This window comes from Bos javanicus, chromosome 14 (genome assembly GCF_032452875.1).
Source record: "Bos javanicus breed banteng chromosome 14, ARS-OSU_banteng_1.0, whole genome shotgun sequence".
Taxonomy (NCBI): domain Eukaryota; kingdom Metazoa; phylum Chordata; class Mammalia; order Artiodactyla; family Bovidae; genus Bos; species Bos javanicus.
In genome coordinates, this window is record NC_083881.1 from 67,188,188 (window position 1) to 67,215,920 (window position 27,733).

The 27,733-nt window shown below is 41.7% G+C and overlaps 1 protein-coding gene across 5 annotated transcripts in view; it reads right to left on the reverse strand.

Moving 5' to 3' along the window:
- The window catches only part of CPQ (carboxypeptidase Q), a 585,754-nt gene that overhangs the window by 71,661 nt on the left and 486,360 nt on the right, over nucleotides 1–27,733 (reverse strand). For 4 of the 5 annotated variants that reach the window (XM_061439307.1, XM_061439306.1, XM_061439305.1 and 1 more), the window contains exon 7: nucleotides 12,884–13,085. The exons of the other annotated variant lie outside the window; for it this stretch is intronic. In XM_061439307.1, the coding sequence (XP_061295291.1) occupies nucleotides 12,884–13,085 (202 nt within the window). The remainder of the gene's footprint in view (nucleotides 1–12,883; nucleotides 13,086–27,733) is intronic. 5 annotated transcript variants of the gene reach the window in all.

Below are 27,733 nucleotides of genomic sequence, written 5' to 3' on the forward strand. Positions count from 1 at the left end.
GCAATCACTTTATCTTCCTGCATTTCTTTTTCTTTGGGATGATTTTGGTCACTGCCTCCTGTACAATGCTACAAATCTCTGCTCATAGTTCTTCAGGTACTCTTTCTACCAGGTCTAATCCATTGAGTCTATTCATCACCTCCACTGTATAATCATAAAGAATTTGATTTAGGGCATTACCTGGATGGTCAGGACTTCCTTTATGGCTCAGCTGGTAAAGAATTCACCTGCAATGTGGGAGACCTGGGTTCGATCCCTGGGTTGGGAAGATCCCCTAGAGAAGGGAAAGACTACCCACTCCAGTATTCTGGACTAGAGAATTCCATGGACTGTATAGTCCCTGTGGTCACAAAGAGTTGGACACGACTGAGAGAATTTCACTTTTACTTTCACTGGATGGTCTAGTGGTTTTCTCTACTTTATTCAGTTTAAGCCTGAGTTTTGCAATAAGGAGCTGATGATCTGAGCCAGTCAGCTCCAAGTCTTGTTTTTACTGACTGTATAGAGCTTCTCCATCTTTGGCTGCAAAGAACATATCAATCTGATTTTGGTATTGACCATTTGTTGATGTCCCTGTGTAGAGTCATCTTTTGTGTTGTTGAAAAAGGGTGTTTGTTGTCACCAGCAGGTTCTCTTGACAAAACTCTGTTAGACTTTGCCCTGCTTCATTTTCTATTGGAAGGCCAAACTTGCCTGTGATTCCGTGTTCCTCTTGATTACCTACTTTTGCATTCCAATTCCCTATGATGAAAAGGACATCTTTTTCTGGTGTTAGTTCTAGAAGGTTTTGTAGGTCTTCATAGAACTGGTCAACTTCAGCTTCTTCAGCGTTAGTGATTGGGGCATAGACCTGGATTACTGTGATGTTGAACGGCTTGCCTTTGAAACGAACTGAAACTATTCCGTCATTTTTGAGATTTCAAAATTTGTATTGTATTTTGGACTCTGCTGTTGACTGTGAGGGCTAGTCCATTTCTTCTAAGGAATTCTTGCCCACAATAGTAGTTACAATAGGCATTTGAATTAAATTCTCTGATTCCCATCCATTTAAGTATCAGTGTTCACTCTTGCCATCTCCTGCTTGACCATATCCAGTTTACCTTGATTCAGTTTACCTAACATTCTAGATTGCTATGCAATATTGCTCTTTAGAGCATCAGATTTTGCTTTCACCACCAGACACATCCACAACTGAGTACTGTTTCTTCTTTCAACCAGTCCCTTCATTCTTACTAGAGCTGCTAGTAATTGCCCTCTGCTCTTCCCCAGTAGCATCTTGGACACATTCCTACCTGGGGGGCTCATCTTCCAGTGTCATATCTTTTTGCCTTTTTATATTATCCATGGGGCTCTCCAGGCAAGAATACTGGAATGGATTGCCATTTCCTTCCCCAGTGAAGCACGTTTTGTCAGAACTCTTCACTATGACCCGTCTGTCCTGGGTGGGCCCTGCACGGTATGGCTCATAGCTTCATTGAGTTATGCAAGACCCTTCGCGGTGACAAGGCTCTGATCCCTGAGTACTAGTAGTGTTAGCTGATCGGTCATGTCTGACTCTTTGCCACCCCATGGACTGTAGCCCACCAGGCTCATTCTGTCATGGAATTCTCCAGGCAAGAATACTGGAGTGGGTGGCCATTTCCTTCTCCAGGGGATCTTCCTGACCTAGGGATCAAACCCAGGTCTCCCACATTGCAGGCAGATTTGTTACCATCTGAGCCACCAGGGAAGCCTGTGATTCCTGAAGGGGTGGCCAAATCTGACTACTCATCATCTCAAGAACCTGCTGAACTTTTTCACCTCTACAGTCATGTGTCTCCTCACCTTTTCAAGTGGAATGCACTCCCTCTCCATCCCACAGAATTCTATTCTTCCTGGAAAATCAGGGGAATTGTCACTTCTCTTTTGATACCCTGCTATAATTCTCTGCATTACCCTTATCACTCCCTAATGTTTTTTTTTTTTCCATTCTGGATTTCTTTCTTATAGTTTGTCTCTTCCTACTGCCCTCTCCGTATGGCTCACTATAATGTAAACTTCACAAGGGCAGATAGCTGGACTTTTTTCATGCTCTAGCCTCAGTGTCCAGAGTGCCTGGTTTATAGTCGGCACTTAAGACAGACTTGCTGATGGAGTGAAACCGCTGGACTATGTAAATAAGGGTTATAGTAACAAACCAGGGAGCGCCCTTTTCATGTTCCCAGTGGTGTGAAGTCGACTCACCATGCAGCATCACTCTCTCACACATCACTAGCGTTTTTTTTTTTTTTTACCATAAAGGAGGCATCGTTTCATTAGGGACAGCAGGGGAGATAGAACTACTATATTGCACTATTCCATCTGGGACTGGAAAACATATGAGCCCTGGGTCCAGAGGCTGAACCTTCAATTTACTGAACATTCCTACTTGTGCCCTGATCTTCTCCTTTCTTGGAAAATTTTAGAAGAAAGGCCTTTGGAAATGTAGAAATAAAACATTTTAATTCAGTTCTGCTTAACGCCATATAAGGTATCAGAAAGAAACAAAATGGAAAATATGAGAAATTCTGAGTAATCTGAATATTTGGTACTCCACTATGGAGTCTGAACCATTCTTAAAAAATGAAAGAAAATGTGATTTTAAAAACAATATGTAACAGGACATCTTGATGAAGCAAAGTTATTACTACAGTAGTCACAACTTATGGCATTTCAGTTTACAAACCTCTTGTACAACATCGCACTCTTCCTACAGACCTAGATGCTACTGACTCAGCATTTGATTCAGGCCGTTCAGGCCCATTTGGTCTGGGCTCCACCCGAGACCCAGGAAGTAAAATGTAATCCGTTCAGGGCAAGGCACTCCTCAGACACTGGAAATGATGAGGAATTCGCAACCACAGCTCTGAAAGGGTAACTGCCATGAGGAGAGGTGAACAGGGGGTTATGAGAACACCTCCAAGGTTTACTCACCCAGCCAGCTAGGGATTAAAGAAGAGAACAGGGTGCTGAATCATGGACGAGTAGGAATTCACTGGTGAAGAAGACAGAACGAGGCAGGCCCGAGTACAGGGTGCACCGGAATCTCAGTGAATGAGACGCGTATGAATAAAAGGTGGACAGAAAAATGGGATGGCCACGAGAGGGGAGGCTGCACAGCAGCCCAGGGTGAAAGCAGAAGGGCCTTGAATCTCAGGCTAAGCAAAGACCTGCCTCGGAAAGCAATGGGGCGACAATGACGGATTTTAAGCAAGGGGGAGAGATGATTAAATATGCGGCTACTCTTCGCTGCTCACAAGTGGGAACCCTCCTCTTCCTAAAGAATCCCAGTTATTCTCACGCATCAGGAGACTACATTTTCAGGAGAGACTGGGCTCCACCCTAGACCCAGGAAGTAAAATTTAATCAATATAATCCAATTTTGGTAATTCTACTTTATTGCCACAAACATGTTACAATTTTCACCAATGAAATTGAGGAACATTTGGCTTTAAAGCTTCTGGATGAGCCTGCCTCACTGTCATAAGGGCCAGCCACTGTGGACATTCACTCTTCCATTGCGGTACAGTGTGTTAGAATCTGTTGTCTGGAACAACTGCCAGCCATCTTGGGACCATGAGGGGACAAGCCTGAAGACAGAATTCATGCTGATGATGGCACAGTGGAAAGATGTGAAGAACCAAGGTCTTTGGTATGACTGATGACTAAATTAAGCATTCTGTAACCACCTACTCCAGAGCCCTTTTTTAAAGTAAATTTAAAAAATCCCCTTACTACTGTTCTAAGTTGCAGCTTCTGTGTTATTTTGCAGCCAAGGGCAACCCAACTGATAGTCTGATTTTTAATCTAGAAAGTTCACTTTGGAAGAAGTGAGCCAATTAGATGGAAGGGAACAAAGAATGCAGGCTGAGATGCTAGCAGTAGGCTGCTACAGGAAAATCAGTGAGTACTGCTGGGATAAGGTTTGTGGGGTAGAGAGGAGGGAATGGGCTTTAAAAATAAGAGGAATTTGGAGTAAACAGGACTTGAGAGCATTTGGTTCTGTGTCCTGGGTGATTGTGTGGTTTCTGGAAGGTGGTGCTAGTCAATGAGAGAGAGGACAGAGAAGGAAGAGGAACATATGTGGGGGCTTGGTGGTGACCATACCCATTTTACATATGAGATAATCAAGTCTCACTCACTAAACTGTGGAGCTTGTCTGTCTCCTTTACTATTGATTCCCACGTGCCATACAGCAGGATAAGAATAGTTTGGGTTTCTCTGGTGGTCCCGTGGTTAAGAATCTGCCTTACAGTGCAGGGGACACCAGCTCAACCCCTGGTCGGGGAAGATTCCACATGCTGCAGAGCAACTAAGCCCGTGCACCATGACGACTTTGCCGATGGGCTGCAACTGCTGAAGCCTGTGCGCCCTGGAGTCTGTGCTCTGTATCAAGAGAAGCCACTGCACTGAGAAGCCAGTACATCGCCATAGAGAGGAGCCCCCACTTGCCGCAACTAGCGAAAGCCTGCACGCAGCAATGAAGACCCAGTGCAGCCAAAAATAATAATAAATAAATAATTTAAAAAGTTATATAAAAAGAATGCTTAATAATAATTGTGCGAGGCTGAGAAAACTTACATCATTTGCCCAAGATGGCACAGGCAGTTCAAAGTTGTGAACCCAGAACACTCTCTAATCCTTCCCAGCACACTGTCTACTACTTGCCCAGATCATCAGCAAAAGACTGCTTCTCAGATTCTGAAGCAGAGGAAGAAACTCTTATTGGAAGATGTGCAGTCATGATGGGCTCACTCCCTCAGACACCTTAACAGAGTATTTAACTTTTTCATTAATGTATATTTTATAGAAGAGTTTCTAAAGAAAAGTGTTCAAGCAGGACACATTTATGGACATCTGAGCACCATGAATCATATCTTATTACTGACATGTTCAGAATGAAATAGATTCCTGTCACTCTAACTCAGACCTCATAATTGGAAAATCAGGCAAAAATTTAAGATTGAAAGCCTCTCTGCTATCTGGAATCAATAGAGACTAACCTAAATGCATCTTGGACACTTTTGATGCTCTTATATTATCTTTCAGAGAGAGTCAGGGAAAAACTGTTTACCATTGTAGGTATAAGAATCACTAATGTACTAGAAAATACTAATCAACATCTTCTCTCAGTCTTTACTCCTTTAAGGTAAATAATCCTAATTACTCTAACCTCCTTAATTTATGTCATCCTTCCATCTGTCGTTCCTTCCATCTGTATGTCTTTTTTTTCAGCATCTTTTAATTTAGCCACACTTTTAAGCTGAAGGACCCAAAGCTTGTTGAGAAAACAATTGCTTCTATGTTTTTTTTTCTCTTGTGATATTTACAAGAATTAAAAAATTTCCCAAAGTTAAACTAAGAGCTAAAGAGGATGCAAAGAAATAGAAACCCTTGACCTCAAAGAACTGATCATTGAGTATAGGAGGCAGGATGGAGGGAAATTCCTAGCAACCCAAGGACAATGTTAGTGTGTGACCCGAGTGCCATACTCGGGGTTACAGAAGTGTTTTAGAAATTCAGAAAAGCAATAGAGCACCAGGCTGTGTTAAAGAAGGATTCCCAGACACGGATGAATATAGAGTGAGCCTTAAAGCGCATTTAGGATTTGGAGAGAAAATAGGAAGAAGTATGGAAAAGGGTGGAAGTGGGTGGTGGCTGGAGTATGAAGATGTCTACAACAGAGAGTTTATGTGGGACATACATCTAAGATTTTTTAAAAAACTTTCCTCCCACCCAAAGCCTTATATTTATGTTGATAGTTATCCTGTTCATCATGGACATCACCTAGATGAATGAAGGATATCCTATCTCCTCTCCAAAGATGATCGTTTCATAAATTTATCCATTTGACTTCTATAACTAATGAAAATCATGTTGAATTTTAATCCTATCTGTGCTCTTAATTAGTATTTTGATACAGAATATACAAAAACCATTAAAAAATGGGGCTCAGACATCACACTACAGAAATGTGATAGGCCAATGACTTGAAATGGCTCAATAAATTTATTAGTTCAATGGAAGAAAAGGAAGAAAAAGAGAAAGAAGAAAGGATGAATGAAGTTTGGAAATATTTCTCATTAATTTTTCAAAAGTGAGCTGAACAGTTATTTAAATCATAACTAAATTAGTATTTTGAGTCCTATTTTTAGGTTTAACTCACTGTAACTTGCCATGTCTTCAAGAATTCTGAGTACACAATTAGTATATTTTAATTTTCTTTTTCAGATTAACTATGGTTCTTTATCTTTTTTCTAAAGTTCCTAAAATTTTTGATGGGTAATCAGAGTTATAAACAGTTCCATTATTTCTTCCAGGAAGAGCTCAAACTTGAAATACCAGAAGATAGCTCAATAATAATAGGGGAAAACAGCAAAAATTTGCTTCCATCTTACAATACTCTAAACGGAATGAAAAAGAATTCCAGGAAACATAAGTTGCAGTCTAAATGAGCTACCAAGTTTACATAAAGCTTCCTGATAGAGAGAGGAGTGGAACAAAGAATGTGAGAAGAAATCAGTAGTTATTTACAATAACAAACTCCTTTCCCCAGGGGTAAATTATTCTGGAGCAGGAATGAACTGAAATCCTTTGCATAAGCAAGAGCCGAGCAAGATAAACATTTCGGACACTGTCATAGATCTGGAAGACCATCTTAGCATTCCAGACGCCCCGTGTTGTTGCATATTGTGGGAAAGGGGCCACCAGCCTTGAAACCAAAGAGGCCTGTTCTCAGGGTGACTTCCGCACTTAAGAGCCAGATAGACTTGGGCAAGTCATTCAGTCCCTCTGAGTCTGCTTCTTCATCTTCAGAACAGGAACAACTGTACCTAACTCTTAGGATGGTTATCTAGAGCAAAAAGAGTGTCTGCAAAAAGCCTAACCGGGTGTCTGACAGCTAGCAGGAGTTGAGTAAATTATATTGTTTTTGCTCAGTCACTAAGTCATTCAGTCACTAAGTTCTATCACATTCTTTGCGACCACATGTACTGCAGCATACCAGGCCTGTCTGTACTTCACTATATCCTTCAGATCAGATCAGATCAGATCAGTCGCTCAGTCGTGTCCAACTCTTTGCAACCCCATGAATCGCAGCACGCCAGGCCTCCCTGTCCACCACCAACTCCTGGAGTTCACTCAGACTCACGTCTGTCAAGTCAGTGATACCATCCAGCCATCTCATCCTCTGTCATCCCCTTCTCCTCTTGCCCCCAATCCCTCCCAGCATCAGGGTTTTTTCCAATGAGTCAACTCTTCGCATGAGGTGGCCAAAGTACTGCAGTTTCAGCTTTAGCATCATTCCTTCCTAAGAAATCCCAGGGCTGATCTCCTTCAGAATGGACTGGTTGGATCTCCTTGCAGTCCAAGGGACTCTCAAGAGTCTTCTCCAACACCACAGTTCAAAAGCATCAATTCTTCAGCACTCAGCCTTCTTCACAGTCCAACTCTCACATCCATACATGACCACAGGAAAAACCATAGCCTTGACTAGATGAACCTTTGTTGGCAAAGTAGTGTCTCTGCTTTTGAATATGCTATCTAGATTGGTCATAACTTTCCTTCCAAGGAGTAAGCATCTTTTAATTTCATGGCTGCAGTCACCATCTGCAGTGATTTTGGAGCCCCCCAAAATAAAGTCTGACACTGTTTCCACTGTTTCCCCATCTATTTCCCATGAAGTGGTGGGACTGGATGCCATGATCTTCGTTTTCTGAATGTTGAGCTTTAAGCCAACTTTTTCACTCTCCACTTTCACTTTCATCAAGAGGCTTTTGAGTTCCTCTTCACTTTCTGCCATAATGGTGGTATCATCTGCATATCTGAGGTTATTGATATTTCTCCCGGCAATCTTGATTCCAGCTTGTGCTTCTTCCAGTCCAGCGTTTCTCATGATGTACTCTGCATAGAAGTTAAATAAGCAGGGTGACAATATACAGCCTTGACATACTCCTTTTCCTATTTGGAACCAGTCTGTTGTTCCATGTCCAGTTCTAACTGTTGCTTCCTGACCTGCATACAAATTTCTCAAGAGGCAGATCAGGTGGTCTGGTATTCCCATCTCTTGAAGAATTTTCCACAGTTTATTGTGATCCACACAGTCAAAGGCTTTGGCATAGTCAATAAAGCAGAAATAGATGTTTTTCTGGAACTCTCTTGCTTTCTCCATGATCCAGTGGATGTTGGCAATTTGATCTCTGGTTCCTCTGCCTTTTCTAAAACCAGCTTGAACAACTGGAAGTTCATGGTTCACGTATTGCTGAAGCCTGGCTTGGAGAATTTTGAGCATTACTTTACTAGCGTGTGAGATGAGTGCAATTATGCGGTAGTTTGAGCATTCTTTGGCATTGCCTTTCTTTGGGATTGGAATGAAAACTGACCTTTTCCAGTCCTGTGGCCACTGCTGAGTTTTCCAAATTTGCTGGCATATTGAGTGCAGCACTTTCACAGCATCATCTTTCAGGATTTGGAATAGCTCAACTGGAATTCCACCACCTCCACTAGCTTTGTTCGTTGTGATGATTTCTAAGGCCCACTTGACTTCACATTCCAGGATGTCTGGCTCTAGGTCAGTGATCACATCATTGTGATTATCTGGGTCGTGAAGATCTTTTTTGTACAGTTCTTCTGTGTATTCTTGCCATCTCTTCTTAATATCTTCTGCTTCTGTTAGGTCCATACTGTTTCTGTCCTTTATCGAGCCCATCTTTGCATGAAATGTTCCTTTGGTATCTCTGATTTTCTTGAAGAGATCCCTAGTTTTTCCCATTCTGTTGTTTTCCTCTATTTCTTTGCATTGATTGCTGAAGAAGGCTTTCTTATCTCTTCTTGCTATTCTTTGGAACTCTGCATTCAGATGTTGATATCTTTCCTTTTCTCCTTTGCTTTTCGCTTCTCTTCTTTTCACAGCTATTTGTAAGGCCTCCCGAGACAGCCATTTTGCTTTTTTGCATTTCTTTTCCATGGGGATGGTCTTGATCCCTGTCTCCTGTACAGTATCAAGAACCTCATTCCATAGTTCATCAGGCACTCTATCTATCACTATTTCCTTAGGTTTGCTCAAATTCATGTCCATTGAGTTGTGAATCTATATAACCATTTAGATAGATTGATGCTATCTAACCATCTTCATCCTCTGCTGCCTTCTTCTTTTGGCTTCAATCTTTCCCAGCATCAGGATCTTTTCCAATGAGTCAGCTCTTCGCATCAGGTGGCCAAAGTATTGGAGTTTCGGCTTCAGCATCTGTCCTTCCAATGAATATTCAGGGTTGATGTCCTTTAGGACTGACTGGTTTGATCTCCTTGCAGTCCAAGGGACTCAAGAATCTTCTCTAGCACTGCTGTTGGAAAGCATCAATTCTTTGGCGCTCAGCCTTCTTTATGGTCCAACTGTCATATCTATACATGACTACTGGAAAAACCATAGCTTTGACAATATGGACCTTTGTTGGCAAAGTGATGTCTCTGCTTTTTAATATGCTGTCTAGAGGCTTCCCTGGTGGCTCAGATGGTAAAGAATCTGCCTGTAATGCAGGAAACCTGAGTTCGATCCCCGGTTCGGGAAGATCCCCTGGAGAAGGGAGTGGATACCCATTCCAGTATTCTTGCCTGGAGAATCCCATGGACAGAGGAGCCTGGCAGGCTACAGTGTATGGGGTCTCAAAGAGTTGAACACAACTGAGCAATTAACACTTTCACTTTCTTTTTTAGGTTAGTCATAGCTTTCCTTCCAAGGAGCAAGTGTCTTAATTTCATGTCTGCAGTCACCATCAGCAGTGACTGTGGAGCCCAAGATAATAAAATGTCACTTCTTCTACTTTTTCCCTTTCTCTTTGTTGTGAAGTGATGGGACTGGATGCCATGATCTTAGTTTTTTAAATGTTGAGTAAATTATAACTCACATGAGTTCTTAAGTAATCACAATGGGGTTCAAATTCCCCACTACTCTGTGTCAAGAGGGGAAGCCCACCTTACCTTTGTGAAGACAATCAAATCACCTTGTTCATTCCAAATAGAACCATTCTTACGGAATATCAACAAGGAAGGAATAACGCTAGAGCTGATTCTCCATCATGCAGTGCAACAAAGGCAGAAACTACCGGGCACGAGGGAGCACACACATCTTTGTTCTCCTTCTGTCTTTGGTTTCAGCTCCTCCCATCCCCTCTCACCACCTCCAGTCTTCACGCTAATTCACCCACAACCTGTCAGGGTTTTTTCTCACTTCTTACCACCCAGCAAACTTATGGAGCTTTTCTGAAATTTTAAGAAGATTCTTTCTGGAAAATTCACAGGTCAAGAAAAATCTAAAATTCAAGCAAAAACATTTTATACAATTCAAAGGGCAAATGCCCTTCCCCTAGACCTTGATCATGATTAAAAGCACATATATGTAGAGAGTCTTGGTTCTGTACAGATGAACCACAGCACTGAAAATGGAAATGTTGTTGTAAGTTATTTCAAAATATGGTTAAAATATACACAAACCACTGGAGAGAATTTAGGTCCTTGTCTTACAATAAATAAAAACTCCTTCTCTTTTTAGTTATAAAAGACTATTAACAACCTTAACATCTAAAATGTGCTTTAATCTATAATATCTAAAGAATGAACTTAAAAACAAAACCCTTAAATCCATACAGTATGGCTTTTCCAGTGGTCATGTATGGATGTGAGAGTTGGACTGTGAAGAAAGCTGAGTGCCGAAGAATTGATGTTTTTGAACTGTGGTGCTGGAGAAGACTCTTGAGAGTCCCTTGGACTGCAAGGAGATCCCACCAGTCCATCCTAAAGGAGACCAGTCCTGGGTGTTCATTGGAAGGACTGATGCTGAGGCTGAAACTCCAGTACTTTGGCCACCTCATGCGAAGAGTTGACTCACTGGAAAAGACGCTGATGCTGAGAGGGATTAGGGGCAGGAGGAGAAGGGGACGACAGAGGATGAGATGGCTGGATGGCATCACCGACTCGATGCACATGAGTTTGGGTGAACTCTGGGAGTTGGTGATGGACAGGGAGGCCTGGCATGCTGCGATTCATGGGGTTGCAAAGAGTCGGATATGACTGAGTGATTGAACTGAATTGAACTGATGGTACTGATAAAGTCTATTTTGCAGGCTGAAAAAAAAAAAAGGCTAGAGTGGGGTGGATCTAGAGTGACTTTAAAAAAATTGTGAAATATTTTGTAGCTATAAAAATGGTTCTGGAAACTAATTTTTAAGACTATTCAAAAGCTAGACTTCCTGTTTGCATAATACAAGTACAGAATAATACACAAATAGATTTTTTAACAGTGTTTTTGATTATGGATATAATGGTGTTGAGGGAACAACCTCTGTGCTCAGAGGTCTAATATCATTAACAACCCTCTCCCATGGCCAGTCTCAGCAAATTTATGAGGGAAATTCGTTTGTCTTCTTTCTTGTCCTGTAACTGTCCCATGCCTAGTCCTACTATATAATTTCATATCTGCCCAGGACTTGTCTTAAAAATATCAGCCTGATGAATCACTGATCAGGATAAACTAGTTTATGTCCAACCACTTAAAGCAGTCTTTGCATTAGGAAAAAATGATTAACAAAATGTTCCCAGCCTCAAAGAATAAATCTCCAATGGTAAAATTCCAGATACTTTGGTTTTGGGTAGGGGATTATTTGGGTCAGAGAAGTTTCGGCAGCACAGGACTACAACTAGAAAGATATCAGTAATAGTAAATATCGATAACCTCAGATATGAAGATGACACCACCCTTATGGCAGAAAGTGAAGAAGAACTAGAGAGCCTCTTGATGAAAGTGAAAGAGGAGAGTGAAAAAGTTGGCTTAAAGCTCTACATTCAGAAAACTAAGATCATGGCATCCAGTCCCATCACTTCACAGCAAATAGATGTGGAAACAGTGGAAACAGTGGCTGACTTTATTTTCTGGGCTCCAAAATCACTGCAGATGGTGACTGCAGCCATGAAATTAAAAGACGCTTACTCCTTGGGAGGAAAGTTATGACCAACCTAGACAGCATATTAAAAAGCAGAGATATTACTTTGCCAACAAAAGTCCATCTAGTCAAGGCCATGGTTTTTTCATTAGTCATGTATGGATGTGAGAGTTAGACTGTGAAGAAAGCTGAGCGCTGAAGAATTGATGCTTTTGAGCTGTGGTGTTGGAGAAGACTCTTGAGAGTCCCGTGGACTGCAAGGAGATCCAACCAGTCCATCCTAAGGGAGATCGATCAGTCCTGGGTGTTCATTGGAAGGACTGCTGTTGAAGCTGAAACTCCAATACTTTGGCCACCTGATGTGAAGAGCTAACTCATTTAAAAAGACCCTGATGCTGGGAAAGATTGAGGGGCAGGAGGAGAAGGGGACAACAGAGGATGAGATGGCTGGATGGCATCACTGACTCGATGGACTTGAGTTTGAGTAAACTCCAGGAGTTGTTGGTGGATAGGGAGGCCTGGCGTGCTGCAGTCCATGGGGTCACAAAGAGTCAGACACGACTGAGCGACTGAACTGAACTGAACTATCTTCTACTTTATTTCATAAATTTTGGTCAGGAGATCATTTGTGTTACAATCACCATATACCTGTTTTTAAAAACACCAAACCAATTTCTAGGCCCAATCCCAGAGTCATTAAATCAGAATTTATTGGAGAGAGGAACTTGTACTTTAGAAAGAGAAGACAGATGGATAAAGGAATATTATTATCCCAATATTGGAAATCATCAGATTATATCTTGTAGACAAAAGCTAAGGGTTTCCATGTATTAATTGACCTACCAGTATCTGTTGTGGCGTGTTAGAACAGAAACTTTGTTTTAAATTGCTGGCAGTATGTAAAGAACCCTAATTTCATCTTCTGCTCTTACCAGGCACTCCGTCTTGGATCCAGAAGTTAATGTCCGTCCCGTCTCCAGCCTTCAGGACCTGTGTGATGTTGATGGGCTGCAGCAAGCTCATGACCTCCTCCATGATGACCCTGGCCTTGTCAGAGCCAGTGAACTTTAGCCCAGAGGGTAAGAAGGTTCCCAGGTCAGACTCCATCACGAGGCTGTAGTTGGAACTATTTGCCTAAACAAAAGAGATAAGTGTTTGGTTTGTATCTGCTGCATCTCTGCTTTCTCTTTGGGAGTTACTGAAAAAACAACAATCAGAGACTTTATCTCCTCACTAGTTGTTGCCAAAACACATGAGGCTCTGCTGGACTTGGGGTCTGTTCTGAATATTACTAACAGTTCTGAGATGCAAGCTTACTCATCCTGGGATCTGCCAAATTTGAGTTGACTTGGAAAGATTTTCTTTAAATTCAATGAAAATAAATATAAAGTTCCATATTAAAATCACTCAATTATTGCTATTATCAATAATATTCTTTCAATTAATTTTCTTAACAGCTTAATTTGTACCAGATACAATTCCTTTTCTACAGTGGGGATCTCCAGATAGCATTAGCCATGTTTAGGCCAAAAAAAGGTATGCTCTGTGGGCCTATTTCGCTGCACCTCTTTCCTCTTGATGGACATCCTGTCTTATTTTAATTGTGGATTCTACAAAGGCTTAAAAGCATCAAACCGACAGGTTTGTCTCGGGTTTCTGATTCTGTTGTTGTGCCATCTGTTGAGTCCCCAGGGAGGGAGGTAATAGAATGCCAGTGAAATGATGCTCTCTCTGGGGTACAACTGTAGAACTCTAAACCCCAGCAGCTCTGCCAGGCGGCTGAGTGTGTAAACTTTTCCCAAATACAGTCTGGTGAGAAAGCACAGTGATTTCATGTAGCCAATATTGTCACAGCAAGAGCCTAGAAGAGGCCCTCATCAGATTGCACAGCTCAATTGCCACCCGGCCCAAAGACTTTCAAGTTTAAGGTTGTTTCAAGTTTAAAGTGGCCTGGCCATCTATTTCTCAGGAACCATTCTTTTCTTCAAGACTGACCAAATACTACCTTGGTCAAGTTATTCTCAAGCTGGCATCGTCATTACTCACCTAGTAAAAATCAATAATGACATTTTTACATTGCTTTCAGAGGGCTTTCATGTTTGCAATCTCCTTTGATTTTTTTCCATGACCCATAAAGTAGACAGGGCAGTTTTACCATTGATAGTGGTTTATAGAAAAGAGACTGAGGATCAGAGAGGTTAGGTGACTTGCTCAAAGTCACACAGTTGGCAAATGAGAGAGCTGGGTCTGAAATACTGTGCTTTCCAAAACTCCACACTGCTATAGCTAGCATGGAGTTACACCTGTTCTGAATTAGAATGATTTTTCACTTGCATAACAATTTCAGGGTTGCATAATTATTTTTTTCTTTTGTAAAACAGATACTTTTTATAATGATTTCCTATTGCCGTGGACGGGCACTGTTGTTACAACAGCAAGAACAGTGGTGGGTTCTAAAGAAGGACATTTCTAGTGTTTATAGGACTGAACTTTGTGATCCTTGGATACCTGTTCTGTTATCATTGATGATGAGAAGGCTGACAAAGCAGAAGTCTGTTGGTATTTCCACTTTCACGTCTAAGGAATTTCTGTCTTCATGGTGATTTTCAGAGAAAGACCAAGGCAATTATGATTAAAAACAAAACAAAACACTTTTCTCTGTTTTCAGCTGTGGCTACTGCAAGAAGGTAGCATCATTAAGAGTTTAGAACAAGCAGAAATACTTGCATTAATGTATTACATTCAGGGCTCATCCAGCTAGCACACTGGTGCTGGTCAACAAGTTGATATGAATTCGGCAGGGTTAACCCTGTCCCCTTATGTGCCCACTGCTCCCACCCCAAATTCTTTTCCTCCCCTATAAAAATGAGAAAAGAAATAGCACAATATATCTTCAAATAAAGACAGAGTTAGGTAATGTCTGTGAGGGTTCCCATGCTTCTCACAGACTCCCATCCTTCCAATAAGAAAATTACCCAATTTGCTCCTGACTATATACGTTTTAGTTGAAAGTAGAGCCAGGTAGTGATTTGGGCATCAGACTGGTGAGGCGCGCTCAGCCCTGGACCCACTCAGCTCTACTCCTGGCTCAACAACCGACCTGCTGGACTGCTGAGAGGAGTGTCTGGCCTCTCTCTCTGTCCCCAAGTCATGATGCCTTGACCTTTAGCATCTCCATCTGTAGGCTGGAACAAATGCTTTTTTCCAGGCTTAGACAGTGGTAGAGAACACGCCTGCCAGTGCAGGAGATGTAAGAGGTGCTGGTTCAATCCCGGGGTTGAGAAGATCTGGAGGAGCACAGTAACCCACTCCAGTATTCTTACTTGGAGAATCCCATGCACAGAGGAGCCTGGTGGGCTACAGTCCATGGGGTCACAAAGAGTCAGACACAACTGAAGCGACTGAGCATGCACTCAAGCTTGAACAGTGAGCCCGGGCACATGGAACTTTGAGGGCCTTCAAAGAAAAGATCTTCGTGGACCACAGTGAAAGTGGTGGTGTGAGCTGAACTTGTCCAAGCTCCTTACAAAATATGCACGAAGGGCTTCTTGGCCCTCTACACCTGCAAATGAACAAGGGCCTGGGTATCCCATGGTGTGTGAATGGTACCATGTGATGCCAGGATGCTGATAGGAATGTTGAGATTAATTTAAATAAGGGCGCTTTCAAAGGTGTCAGATGCTATGTGGCAATAGATTTAGCACAGGGATAACAAGTATGGGCCCTGGGACTATTCAGTCTGAGTTTAATCCTCAGACTGACCAGTCATGAGCTCTGTGACTCTGGGCAGTCTGTGTGACTTCTCAGTTTCTTCTGCCATGAAATGGGGATAATGATGGCACCCCAGTACTGGTCTTACCATTAAAGATCCATACTTCTCAGGTTTTCAAGAAAGGACTCCATATAAACCATTCTGATAGCTGCATATAATGATAACCGGTATCATTTTTGCAGTGCTTCCAACGTGCCAGACACTGTGTGACATGCCTTATAGCTTAGCCCAGGTGATGCTTATCATCATTCTATAAGTGCCATTATATTTCTCACTTCACAGATGAAGCAACTGAGGTCTGGTCAGGTTAACTAACTTCCCCAAGCTTACCTAGCTAGTGAGTGGAGTGGTCAGAAAACCTAGCTAGTGAGTGGAGTGGTCAGAATTCAAGCCCAGAGGTCTGCCTCCCCAAACCTGCGGGCTCAGCCCCTCCAATACTCTGTCTGCTAATGCTTACTTCCAATTGTCAGGCCACAGGTCCTTGCTTTTAATTAAAAAATACAAAGACTGTAGTCAAACAAATGTACAGAGTTTAAAATATTCTTGCATGATCACAATACAAAATCTGTTTGGACAGAATTTATTGTCCCTGCTAACAAAGTAATTTGATTAGGCAAAGAGAAGATTGAAAACAAAAACAAAAACAAAAGCCTTGCTCCACCATTTCCTACCAACTAGGAATAAAAAGCCTAAAATAATAAAATATCTTTTTCAACCCCAATTAGACAGGATGTGCAGATTTCAGTAAATCAGAATTCTGTCGTAGGTAGAGACGTGCTAGATTTCTATTCATGTAGGATTTTATTAGCTGTTGCTAACATGACGGCAGCAGTCTATTGTTGTCTATTTATATATAAACATTTCCATATGTTTCAACAAGCAACTAAGAAAACAAACCACCCACCATCCATGACACTGCTTTTCCTCCTCATCGATGGCATCATTGTCTAATCGTTAGCACATGGCCAAAAAGCTGGGAAAACAAAACGTCTCTGCACAAAGAAACTGGGATGAGTAAGCCGGGTCACAGGGCTGTTACAACTGCTGCTTCTCAGAATGTGTTGTCGCAAACATCCGTGTCCCTCACTACGCTATGGGCCACCGGGGACACACTCGGTGTCGACTTGGAAAGCTGATTATAGCTAGTGACAGTGGAGCGACCCATGCTGGTTTCACTCGACCCACTTCTGCACACAAAACAAAATATCCATCCTCCTACTTACGGGATGTAGGGAGAAACCTCCCTTCTGGAGACTGAACGCTTTATTGCTGAGATAACCAGCACCGATTGAGGCAAACGTATAGATGGGGAGGCTGAGAAGCTCAGTGACAAGCTCAGATACTACGTGTAAACTCCTCGTCCTGCTCTCTTAATGAGGAGAAAGACCTCTTTCTTAAGAGCCATGGAAACTGTCCTTCATTGCCCTCCAATGGACATAATGCAATGCAGAGAAAAGCTGCTGGCTAACCTCCTAGATTGGGGCTGCTCGAGTAGTTAATATCTGCTTAGGGCTGAAGATTCATACATTTGTTTTGTGCTAGAATCACATCCTATCACTTCTTTTCTTTTCTTAAGGGTCAGCTTACTCTGCCAAAGAACAGTTTGGTAACCATTAGCATTCTTTGGGTGCAACCCAAGATTAAAAAGTAGAACAATGTTTAAAATACATATTGCATATTTTCAAATGCTTACTTCCTAACATAAACACAAGGGTGATGTTTGTGTTCTTTGCTTTTATAAAACTCCAGATAATTCTTCTTCAGAAACATAGATTCAAGCTCGACATCTCCTCTCCTCCCAAACTTGGCATCATTTTTTTTGTTTTAAAGCTTTTATTTTCTCATAACCTAGGCAACCTGTCTTTAGTTTTGAACGAAAATCGTAATCCCCAAAATCAAACGATGAGAAAAAGAGACTCCTAATTATTTGAATTAATCATTTAGCCTCCTTAGTTCAATCTTCGAAGAAGTAAACACACCCCCCTCCCCCGCCGCCCCCAACACAGGGCAATCAGTCTCGGTACCACGTCACTTCTCCAGTAAAAGTTAATATTTTACAGATGATGGTTGTGACGCTGTTTGGTCAGGTGGTAAACTCAAAACAAGTTCTCAGAAGGAATCATCCTATGAGACCATGCGCTGAGTTGCTACAGTCATCTTCTCCAGCGCAGCCAGTGACCCTGGGATTCCCATTTCAAAGGGTATATAAATGGGGTAGGGGAGAGTTTTGTGGAGCTTTAGGTCAAACACCTGTCATGACGGGGTGATAGGAAAAGAGGTTCCTCCCTGCTGGGCAAAACCAAGAAGAGGTTTTCCTTTCTGGTCATGTCTACCCCGAGGTTCAGACTTTTATTTCTGGCGCTCGCCAGCATTCAGTTTTGAACAACCTTGGGGACCCAGCGGGGAGAGTCAGGAAAGAGAGGATGACAAGGTGGAGGACTATACGCTATTTGTATTTGACAGTTAAACTGGCTGTGGCTTGGGAGAAGGGGCAGTCTTGGTTAAGTTACACTGGTACTAAAATCGCAGACACCTACTGTGGTTTAGCCACCATGCAGCCTGGAGATGGCACGGAATAAATGGCTTCCGGGGACCCCTTTCCAGCCCTATCATTCTATATGTGCACAGAAGGTTTCTCTTGTGAGTCAAACCTGTGTTTTCAGGCAATCCAATTTTCACAGTGTTGCGCCAAGCACTCTAGATCTCAGTGAATTCTCTTGAGCTGGTTAAGGCCCACGTATAGCCCTTAAACTTATGGAAAACACATGATCCCTCTATAAATGTCACTATGGTAACAACAGTGACTCGGAAGGCTGAAAGATACGGCATAAACATAGGCTAAAAGAAATAAGAATTTTATTTCTATTATACTGGAACTATGACTGTATTCACATTTCTTTGAGGAATAAAAACTACCCAGTAACCAGAGTATTTGGTAGACAGGCTTAAGAGCTTACATGGTAGCTCATTGTCTATCTCAGCTTTTAATTTTATTCCTGCATGTTGAAGCAACATAATCAGTAGCTGAAATCAGTGGGACTCATAATCTCCACAATTAAATTTTGATTCCTTTAACATAATACATTGCCCAAGTGTTTGGCGTTGCTAGTTTCATACACATTTCAATAAGCAGCTGTAAAGAGAAATCTCCAACACAGCTGGCTTTGTGAAAGCAGCTGCTTCTGCCTCTTTCATTCTCCATCCCTCTCTCAACCTCCTCCCTCGCGTGGATTTTCCCTGTCTCCTCTTGTATCTGCCATGCTGCATCAAGGTGTAAGAACTAAATTGTTTAAAAGAGGATCCCTTCCTTCGTCTGACCTTTCTTCTCTGACACTGTTACATGCTTAATAGGCACAGAGACGTGTTTCTGGTTTTGGACAGAGGGGTCTTATCAGCCAAGACAGAGCTTTTGAGTTGACTTCAAACCAGTCCTCTTCTCTTGGCTGGAAATCCCACGGCAGCTTCTTTAAATCCCTATTCAAGGTTACAACTGATAAGGAGTTCCTTTTCTTATGTGTAGACAGGTTATTTCTTTTAAAAAATAATAGTGCTTATTTTTATGTCCTGCAAAAATAGGCTACTTTATAATCTGGAACTGAGATATTTATGCGATCCAATGGCGTATCACATTAAAGCATGGTTAATCACGAGTTCTCCTTTTCCACAGCCAGTAGATGAGCACTTAGAGCATGTTTGGATTATGATAACATCCTTAAATGCTTTATTTGATCAAGCATTCTTTACTAATATTAGTAAAGATGCCAAACACAGCTTTAAAAGTAATTTTATGTTTTTAAACATGACTTATTTTCTCTCAGAAGCACAACGGTGGGTCTGCAACCTCATGAAAGACAACTGTACCCAAATATGAGCTTCAAGGCTCTGGCTGTACTCAAGGCTTCACGCTCTGCCTCTCCCCTCGCCTTCCATTTCTAACACTCCAGACCCCTGTCTAATGCGCTGTGCTGTCACACTTTATTCAATTTGTTTTTTATATCCACCTTGCTCCTGAAAGAATTCAAGTCTTCCTATAAGACACTAATTGACAGAACTGATGCTTTTGGACTGTGGTGTTGGAGAAGACTCTTAAGAGTCCATTGGACTTCAGGGAGATCCAACCAGTCCATCCTAAAGGAAATCAGTTCTGAATGTTCATTGGAATGACTGATGCTGAAGCTGAAACTCTAATATTTTGGTCATGTGATGCGAAGAACTGACTCATTGGAAAAGACCCTGATGCTGGGAAAGACTGAAGGCGGGAGGAGAAGGGGATGACAGAGGATGAGATGGTTGGATGGCATCACTGACTCTATGGACATGAATTTGAGTAAGCTCCTGGAGTTGGTGATGGACAGGGAAGCCAGGCACGCTACAGTCCATGGGGTCGCATAGAGTTGGACACAACTGAGCGACTGAGCTTAGAACTTATAAGACACTAATACTATATTTTATAAGTACTGTAAACTCGAGAACCAAAAAAATGCCCTGAAGACAGGGATTGAATCTGTGTGGATCTCTACCACACTTCTGGCTTAAATAACAGAGCTCAGTACATGGTGGGTGCTCAATAAATATGTAAGGAGAAATAAGGTCACAACTGGGAAAATCTGACATGATACCCCAACAGCAATTTTGGAGATGTAACTTAGCTAGTGCTGCCAAGGTAAGAGGAAAAGACAATGTGCTACGAAGCTCTCATTACTTAGGAAAAGAAAGGATATCACCAGCTCCTTGGAAAACTTATTTCAGCTCCAGATTATCCTGTTTTTAACAGTTTTGCCAGCAATCAGTTCTGAGAGGAATTGCCACATGGTTCTTTCTATGAGGAACATTGAACAAAATTATGAAAGAGTCTCCAATAGCAGTTTTTTAAAAAGAGGCAGAAACTCCTTTCATAACACTGTTTCCTAAATATTGATCCTCAATTAAATCCAAAAGCAAAATATTAAGTCACACTTCAGTAAAGCTGTTTCTTTAGGAAGCAAACTGTATTTATTTAACAGTTACTGAGGCAGAAACCGAACTGGATGACCATACCTCCCTGTTTGCTCTGGGCAGTCTGTCTGTCATGGTATGATTATTAATGGTGCCTAATTTTTCTAACTCACTCTCAAATATCAATTGTCCCTCCTAGCATTTTTGTAGAAGTTAGTGAAAATTCCAAGATTGAGATCATTTAGCATTAAATTGCAAATATTTGGTGGCGCTGAACTGGTCACTTGCTGATTCCTGCAAACACTTTCTTCCCTTGGCTTCCGGGACCTTAGACTCTTTGCTGTCCTCACACATCACTGGGTGTGCCTCCTCAGTTTCCTTGGCTGGCTTCCTCATCCTCCTGATCTTTAGATATTGAGGTGGTCAAAAACAGACAAGAGGGCTTGTTTTCCTAGTCTCTTCTTGGAATAGTGTTCGGACCCTGATGGCAGGGACTTCTCTATTATGTTTAGTACTTATGATTGATTATTTGATGGTTATAAACCCTCCCATTCCCTGTATATATTTCCTTTTCCAATGTAAATGTAACATTCCTTTCAGCAGGAGGTACAATTCTCTTCCCCCATGCTCTGAATGTAGGCTGGTCCCGTGCCTTTCTTTGACCAAGAGACTCTAGCAGAAGTGACCATTTGTGACTTCAGAGCATGGGCCGAAAGAAGGCTTACAGCTGCCACCTTGACCTGTTGCTGCCCTAAGACTGACATGTAAAGAAGCCTGGGGTATCACGTGGGAAGATCAGCCTAGATGACAGCCAGTCCAGTCCCAACTTCTGTAAGTTGGACCATCTTTGATCACCCAGCCCAGGCAAGCTGTCATGTGACTACAAGCTGAGTGACCAGGTAAGATGCAGGATACTCAGTTAAATTTGAAGTTTTTAGTATAAGAACATCCTATGTGATATTTGGAAGCATATAAGAGCCTTTTGATGAAAGTGAAAGAGGAGAGTGAAAAAGTTGGCTTAAAGCTGAACATTCAGAAAACGAAGATCATGGCATCCAGTCCCGTCACTTCAAGGCAAATAGATGGGAAAACAGCGGAAACAGCGGCAGACTTTATATTTCTAGGCTCCAAAATCACTGAAGATGGTGCCTGCAGCCATGAAATTAAAAGACGCTTACCCCTTGGAAGGGAAGTTATGGCCAACGTAGACAGCATATTAAAAAGCAGAGATATTACTTTGCCAACAAAGGTCCATCTGGTCAAGCCTAGGTTTTCCCAGTAGTCATGTATGGATGTGAGAGTTGGACTATAAAGAAAGCTGAGTGCTGAAGAACTGATGCTTTTGAACTGTGGTGTTGGAGAAGATGCTTGAGAGTCCCTTGGACTGCAAGGAGATCCAACCAGTCCATCCTAAAGGAGACCAGTCCTGAGTGTTCATTGGAAGGACTGATGCTGAGGCTGAAACTCCAATCCTTTGGCCACCTGCTGTGAAGAGCTGACTCATTTGAGAAGACCATGATGCTGTGAAAGATTGAAGGCGGGAGGAGAAGGGGACGACAGAGGATGAGATGTTTGGGTGGCATCCTTGACTCAATGGACATGAGTTTGTGTAAACTCTGGGAGATGATGATGGACACGGAGGCCTGGTGTGCTACAGTCCATGGGGTCACAAAGAGTCGGACACAACGGAGTGACGGAACTGAACTGAACTGAGGCTCCCTAATTACAGGGAACTCCTTAATGACAGGGTACCTGAAACACGAAGAACATGTAATAGGTTCTCAATAAATATGTGTTGAATGAGTGGATATTCTATATTATTGATTCAAAGAAGATTCATATGTTTATATATAACTTGGATATGTGGAAAGGTATTGAATTTTTATCATTAAAAAATTAAAAAGTCTGGTTGTAATCTTGCCCATGTGTTAGAACCCTCTTCTGCTGACATGGGTTTAGGAGCAAATCTAAAAAACATTCTCAAAAAGCACCTTCAGATATGGTGAAATGCCCAATTACTTGCTTAGTTGAATTTCCAGAATTCTTCACCAAAAGAATGAAAGAAATGATCTTGGCCAGTAAGAATCTGGGGGCAAGAGTTACTAGTTATTTGGTTTTATGATTAAAGTAGCCTCAAGTTGTCCATAGACGATTGAATTGAACCTCATAGAAGGCTGAACAAAACCATCTCAATCAAACAAAATCAACTGAGTTGTTGAATGGAATGGTGGAGCATCCAAATGCCTTAAGGGGCCAGTGGCTATGAGGGCCTTGGGGGAAGGAAAAGAGAGATGGAAACTGAATCAGGAGTAGGGAGAGAATAGCCCAGACAGAGTGATTTCCAATGATTTTGATAAGGATGGGATGAAGGAGACCTATGGAGAATGCTAACTCAACAGACTTGTTCAGTCACTCAGTCATGTCCCACTCTTTGAGACCCCATGGACTGTAGCCCACCAGGCTCCTCTGTCTATGGGGTTTTCCAGGCAAGAATACTGGAGTGGGTTGCCATTTCCTACTCCAGGGGAACTTCCTCACCCAGGGATCGAACCCATGTCTCCTGCATTGGCAGGTTATTCTTTATGGCTGAGCCACCAGGGAAGCCCATAGCCCTGGGGACTAGAGGCTCTTAAATCCTCTGGAGGGCAAAGATAGCATCCCTCTGTTGAAAGCGTGGAAGCTGGGCTTCCAATGGACAGGAGGCAGAGGTACCCAAAGAAGGAAAGTAGTACTGTTGATACATATGGAGAAAACTCCATAACCATGACTACCTTTAGACTTCTCCCCTAAACTCTAGTCTTTTTTACTGAGCCATGTATTTGACCTCTCCATGTGGATGTCTGATAGCTCAAACTTAACATGTCCAAAACTGAGCTCCTTATCACCTCCTCAGACCCTTCTAACCAACTCCTCCCATTCGAGTTGCTCAGGCTTCCAACTGTGGGGTCACACTGGTCACCTTTCTCTCACATTCTATATACAATTCACCATCAGATCCTGTTGGCTCTTCCCTTAAAATATCCCTGGAGGCTAACAACTTCTCACCCCATCCACTGGTCCATGTTATTATAATCTCTCACCTGGATTATTCAGCCTTGTTCAGTTCTAGTCCGCCTTCAGTATTTGTGAACCCAGGGACCCAGACTCCTCTGTCCTCTACTATCTTCCAGAGTTTGTAAAGTTCATGTCCATTGAGTCCCTGATGCTATTTAACCATCTTATCCTCTGCTGCCCACTTCTCCTTTTGCCCTCAATCTTTCCCAGCATCAGGGTCTTTTCCAGTGAGTTTTCTCTTCCCATCAGGTGGCCAAAGTACTGGAGCTTCAGCTTCAGCATGAGTCCTACCAATGAATATTTAGAATCAATTTCCTTTAGGATTGACAGGTTTGATCTCCTTGCAGTCCAAGGGACTCTCAAGAGTCTTCTCCAACACCACGATTCAAAAGCATCAATTCTTCAGCATTCAACCTTCTTTCTGGTCCAACTCCCATATCTGTACATGGCTACTGGAAAAACCATAGCTTTGACTATATGGACCTTTGTTGGCAAAGTGATGTCTCTGCTTTTTAATATGCTGTCTAGGTTTTGTCATAGCTCTCCTTCCAAGGAACAAATGTCTTAATTTCACGGCTGCAGTCACCATCTGAAGCGATTTTGGAGCCCAAGAAAATAAAATCTGTCACTTCTTCCACTTTTCCCCCTTCTATTTGCTATGAAGTGATGGGACCAGACCATGATCTCAGTTTTTTGAATGCTGAGTTTCAAGCCAGATTTTTCACTCTTCTCTTTCACCCTCATCAAGGGGCTCTTTAGTTTCTCTTCACTTTCTACCACTGGAGTGGTATCATTGAGGTTGTTGATATTACTCCTGGCACTCTTGATTCTAGCTTGTGATTCATCCAGTCTGGTCTTTCGCATGATGTACTCTGCATATAAATCATACTTCTTTCCCAATTTTGAACCAGTCAATTGTTCCATGTTTGGAACTGTTTGTTTCTTGACTTGCATATAGGTTTTTCCGGAGACAGGTGAGGGAGTCTGGTACTCTGATCTCTTAAAGAATTTTCCACAGTTGTGATCCACACAGTCAAAGGCTTTAGCTTAGTCAATGAAGCAGAAGTAGATGTTTTTCTGGAACTCCCTTGCTTTCTCCAGGATCCTATAAGTGTTGGCAATTTGATCTCTGGTTCCTCTGACTCTTCAAAACCCAGCAGGTACATCTGGAATTTGTCAGTTCATGTACCACTGAAGCCTAGCCTGAAGGATTTTGAGCACAACCTTGCTAGCATGTGAAATGAGGGCAAACGGATGGTAGTCTCAACATTCTTTGGCATTGCCCTTCTTTTTTTTTTTTTAAATTAATTTATTTTAATTGGAGGCTTGCCCTTCTTTGGGATTGGAATGAATTTTTTTTTCTTCCAGTCCTGTGGCCACTGCTGAGTTTTCCTAATTTGCTGACATTTGTGTAGCATTTGAACAACATCATCTTTTATGATTTGAAATAGCTCAACTGGAATTCGGTCACCTCTACTAGCTTCGTTTGTAGTAATGCTTCCTAAGGCCTACTTGACTTCACCTCCAGGATGTCCAGCTCTAGGTGAGTAATCACATCATTGTGGGTATCTGGGTCATTAAAATCCTTTTTGTAAAGTTCTTCTGTGTATTCTTGCCACCTCTTCTTAATCTTTTCTGCTTCTCTTAGGTCCTTACCGTTTCTGTCCTTTATTGTGTCCATCCTTGCATGAAATGGTCCCTAGATATCTCCAGTTTTCTTGAAGAGATCTCTAGTCTTCCCCAGTCTATTGTTTTTCTCTATTTCTTTGCATTGTTCATTTAAGCAGGCCTTTTAATCTCCCCTTGCTATTCTCTGGAACTCTGCATTCAGCTGTCTATATCTTTCCCTTTCTCCCTTGCCTTTCATTTCTTTTCTTTCCTCAGCTATTTGTAAAGCTTCCTCAGACAATCACTTTGCATTCTTGCATTTCTTTTTCTTTCAGATGGTTTTACTGATTGCCTCCTGTACAGTGTTACAAACCTACCATAGTTCCTCAGGCACTCTCTCGACCAGATCTCATCCCTTGAATCTATCTGTCATCTTTATGTATAATCATAAGGGATTTGATTCAGGTCACACCTGAATGGTCTACTTGTTTTCCCTGTGTATGTGCGCATGCTAAGTTGCTTCGGTTGTGTCTGGCTCTTTGTGATCCTATGGATTATAGCCCACCAGGGTCCCCTGTCCATGGGGATTCTACTTTATTTAATTTAACCTTGAGTTTTGCAATAAGGAGTTCATGATTTGAGCCACAGTCAGTTCTAAGTCTTGTTTTTACTGACTGTATAGACCTTTCCCATCTCTGGCTGCAAGGAACACAATCAATCTGATTTTGGTATTGACCATTTGGTCAATTTGGTCATTGACATTTGGTGATGTCCACGTGTATAGTCATCTCTTGGGTTGTTGAAAAGGGTGTTTGCTGTGACCAGCATGTTCTCCTGACAAAATTCTGTTAGACTTTCCCTGCTTCATTTTGTATTGGAAGGTCACTTTGCCTGCTTCATTTGTCTATGATTCTGGGTAGCTCTTGACTTCCTACTTTTGCATTCCAACCCCCTATGATTAAAAGGACATCTTTTTTGGTGTTAGCTCTAGAAGATGTTGTAGGTCTTCATAGAACTGGTCAATTTCAGCTTCTTAGGCATTGGTGGTTGGGGCATAGCATTGGATTACTGTTATGCTGAATGGCTTGCCTTGGAAATGAATCAATATCATTCTACAGTTTTTGATGTTACACCCAAGTATTGCATTTTGGACTCTTTTGTTGACTCTGAGGGCTACTCCATTTCTTTTAAGAGATTCTTGTCCACAGTAATAGTTATAATGGTCACCTGAATTAAAATCCCCCATTCCTATCCATTTTAGTTCACTGATTCCTAAGATGTTGATATTCACTCTTGCCATCTCCTGCTTGACCACATCCAATTTACCTTGATTCACAAACCTAACATTCGAGGCTTCTTTGCAACATGGTTCTTTACAGTGTTGGGCACATCCATAGCTGGGCATCATTTCCACTTTGGCCCAGATGCTTCATTCTTTCTGAAGCTATTAGTACTTGCCCTCTACTTTTCTCCAGTAGCATATTGGACACCTTCCGACCAGGGTGCTCATCTTCCAGTGTCATATCTCTTTGCCTTTTCATACTGTCCACGAGGTTCTCTAGTCAAGAATACTGGAGTTGTTTACCACTTCTTTCTCCAGTGGACCACGCTTTGCCAAAACTCTTCACTATGACCCATCTGTCTTGGGTGGCCCTGCACAGCATAGCTTATAGCTTGAGTTACGCAAGCCCCTTCACCATGACAAGGCTGTGATCCATGAAGGGGTATATTTTATAAAGCTTTTCAAATATATAAAGTTTTATAACATCTATTATAAGGGCTAAAAACAAATCCTTCCTATAAGGCTATATAAACTAATAGCAATAAAAAATGCTCTTCAATTACCTAACTGCAAATGAAAGTTCTAAGATTCCTTCAGTAATTGAATACTAAGATACTTTTATTCACAAAGCTGTACGGCCAAAGTAATCTCTCTCTCAGGTGAAAACAGTGCTAGAAGACATCCTTAGCAGACCCTATGTCATGGTCATTTCACCATCAAAGTTGCGAAATCCTAATGTGCAAGATTTGTCAAAATAAAATGGCCACGATGAACAGGAAGAGGAAGAATGAGCAATTACCAGCTGAACTGCCAAGGGGGCATGCACAAAGAATTTTTAAAATATTAAATAATTTTTAAAAGAAATTTTAAGGTTTGTTATGATAGAGTTAGTACAACATGAGGCCAATAATACATGGTGTAATCGGTAAGACTCAATTACAGAAACTAATAAATGCATCCTGGGACTACTTAGAGCTCTAACAATTGCCTCTCATACTTCGTAAGTTTTAAAGTATTCAGACAAAATGAAGGAAAAATAATAAACAGATGAGGCAATTTAGCTTTGAGAAGAGTTAAGATAATTTAATAGGTATAGTTTAGATAAAAAGAGGCTAAGGAATTACAGCAATT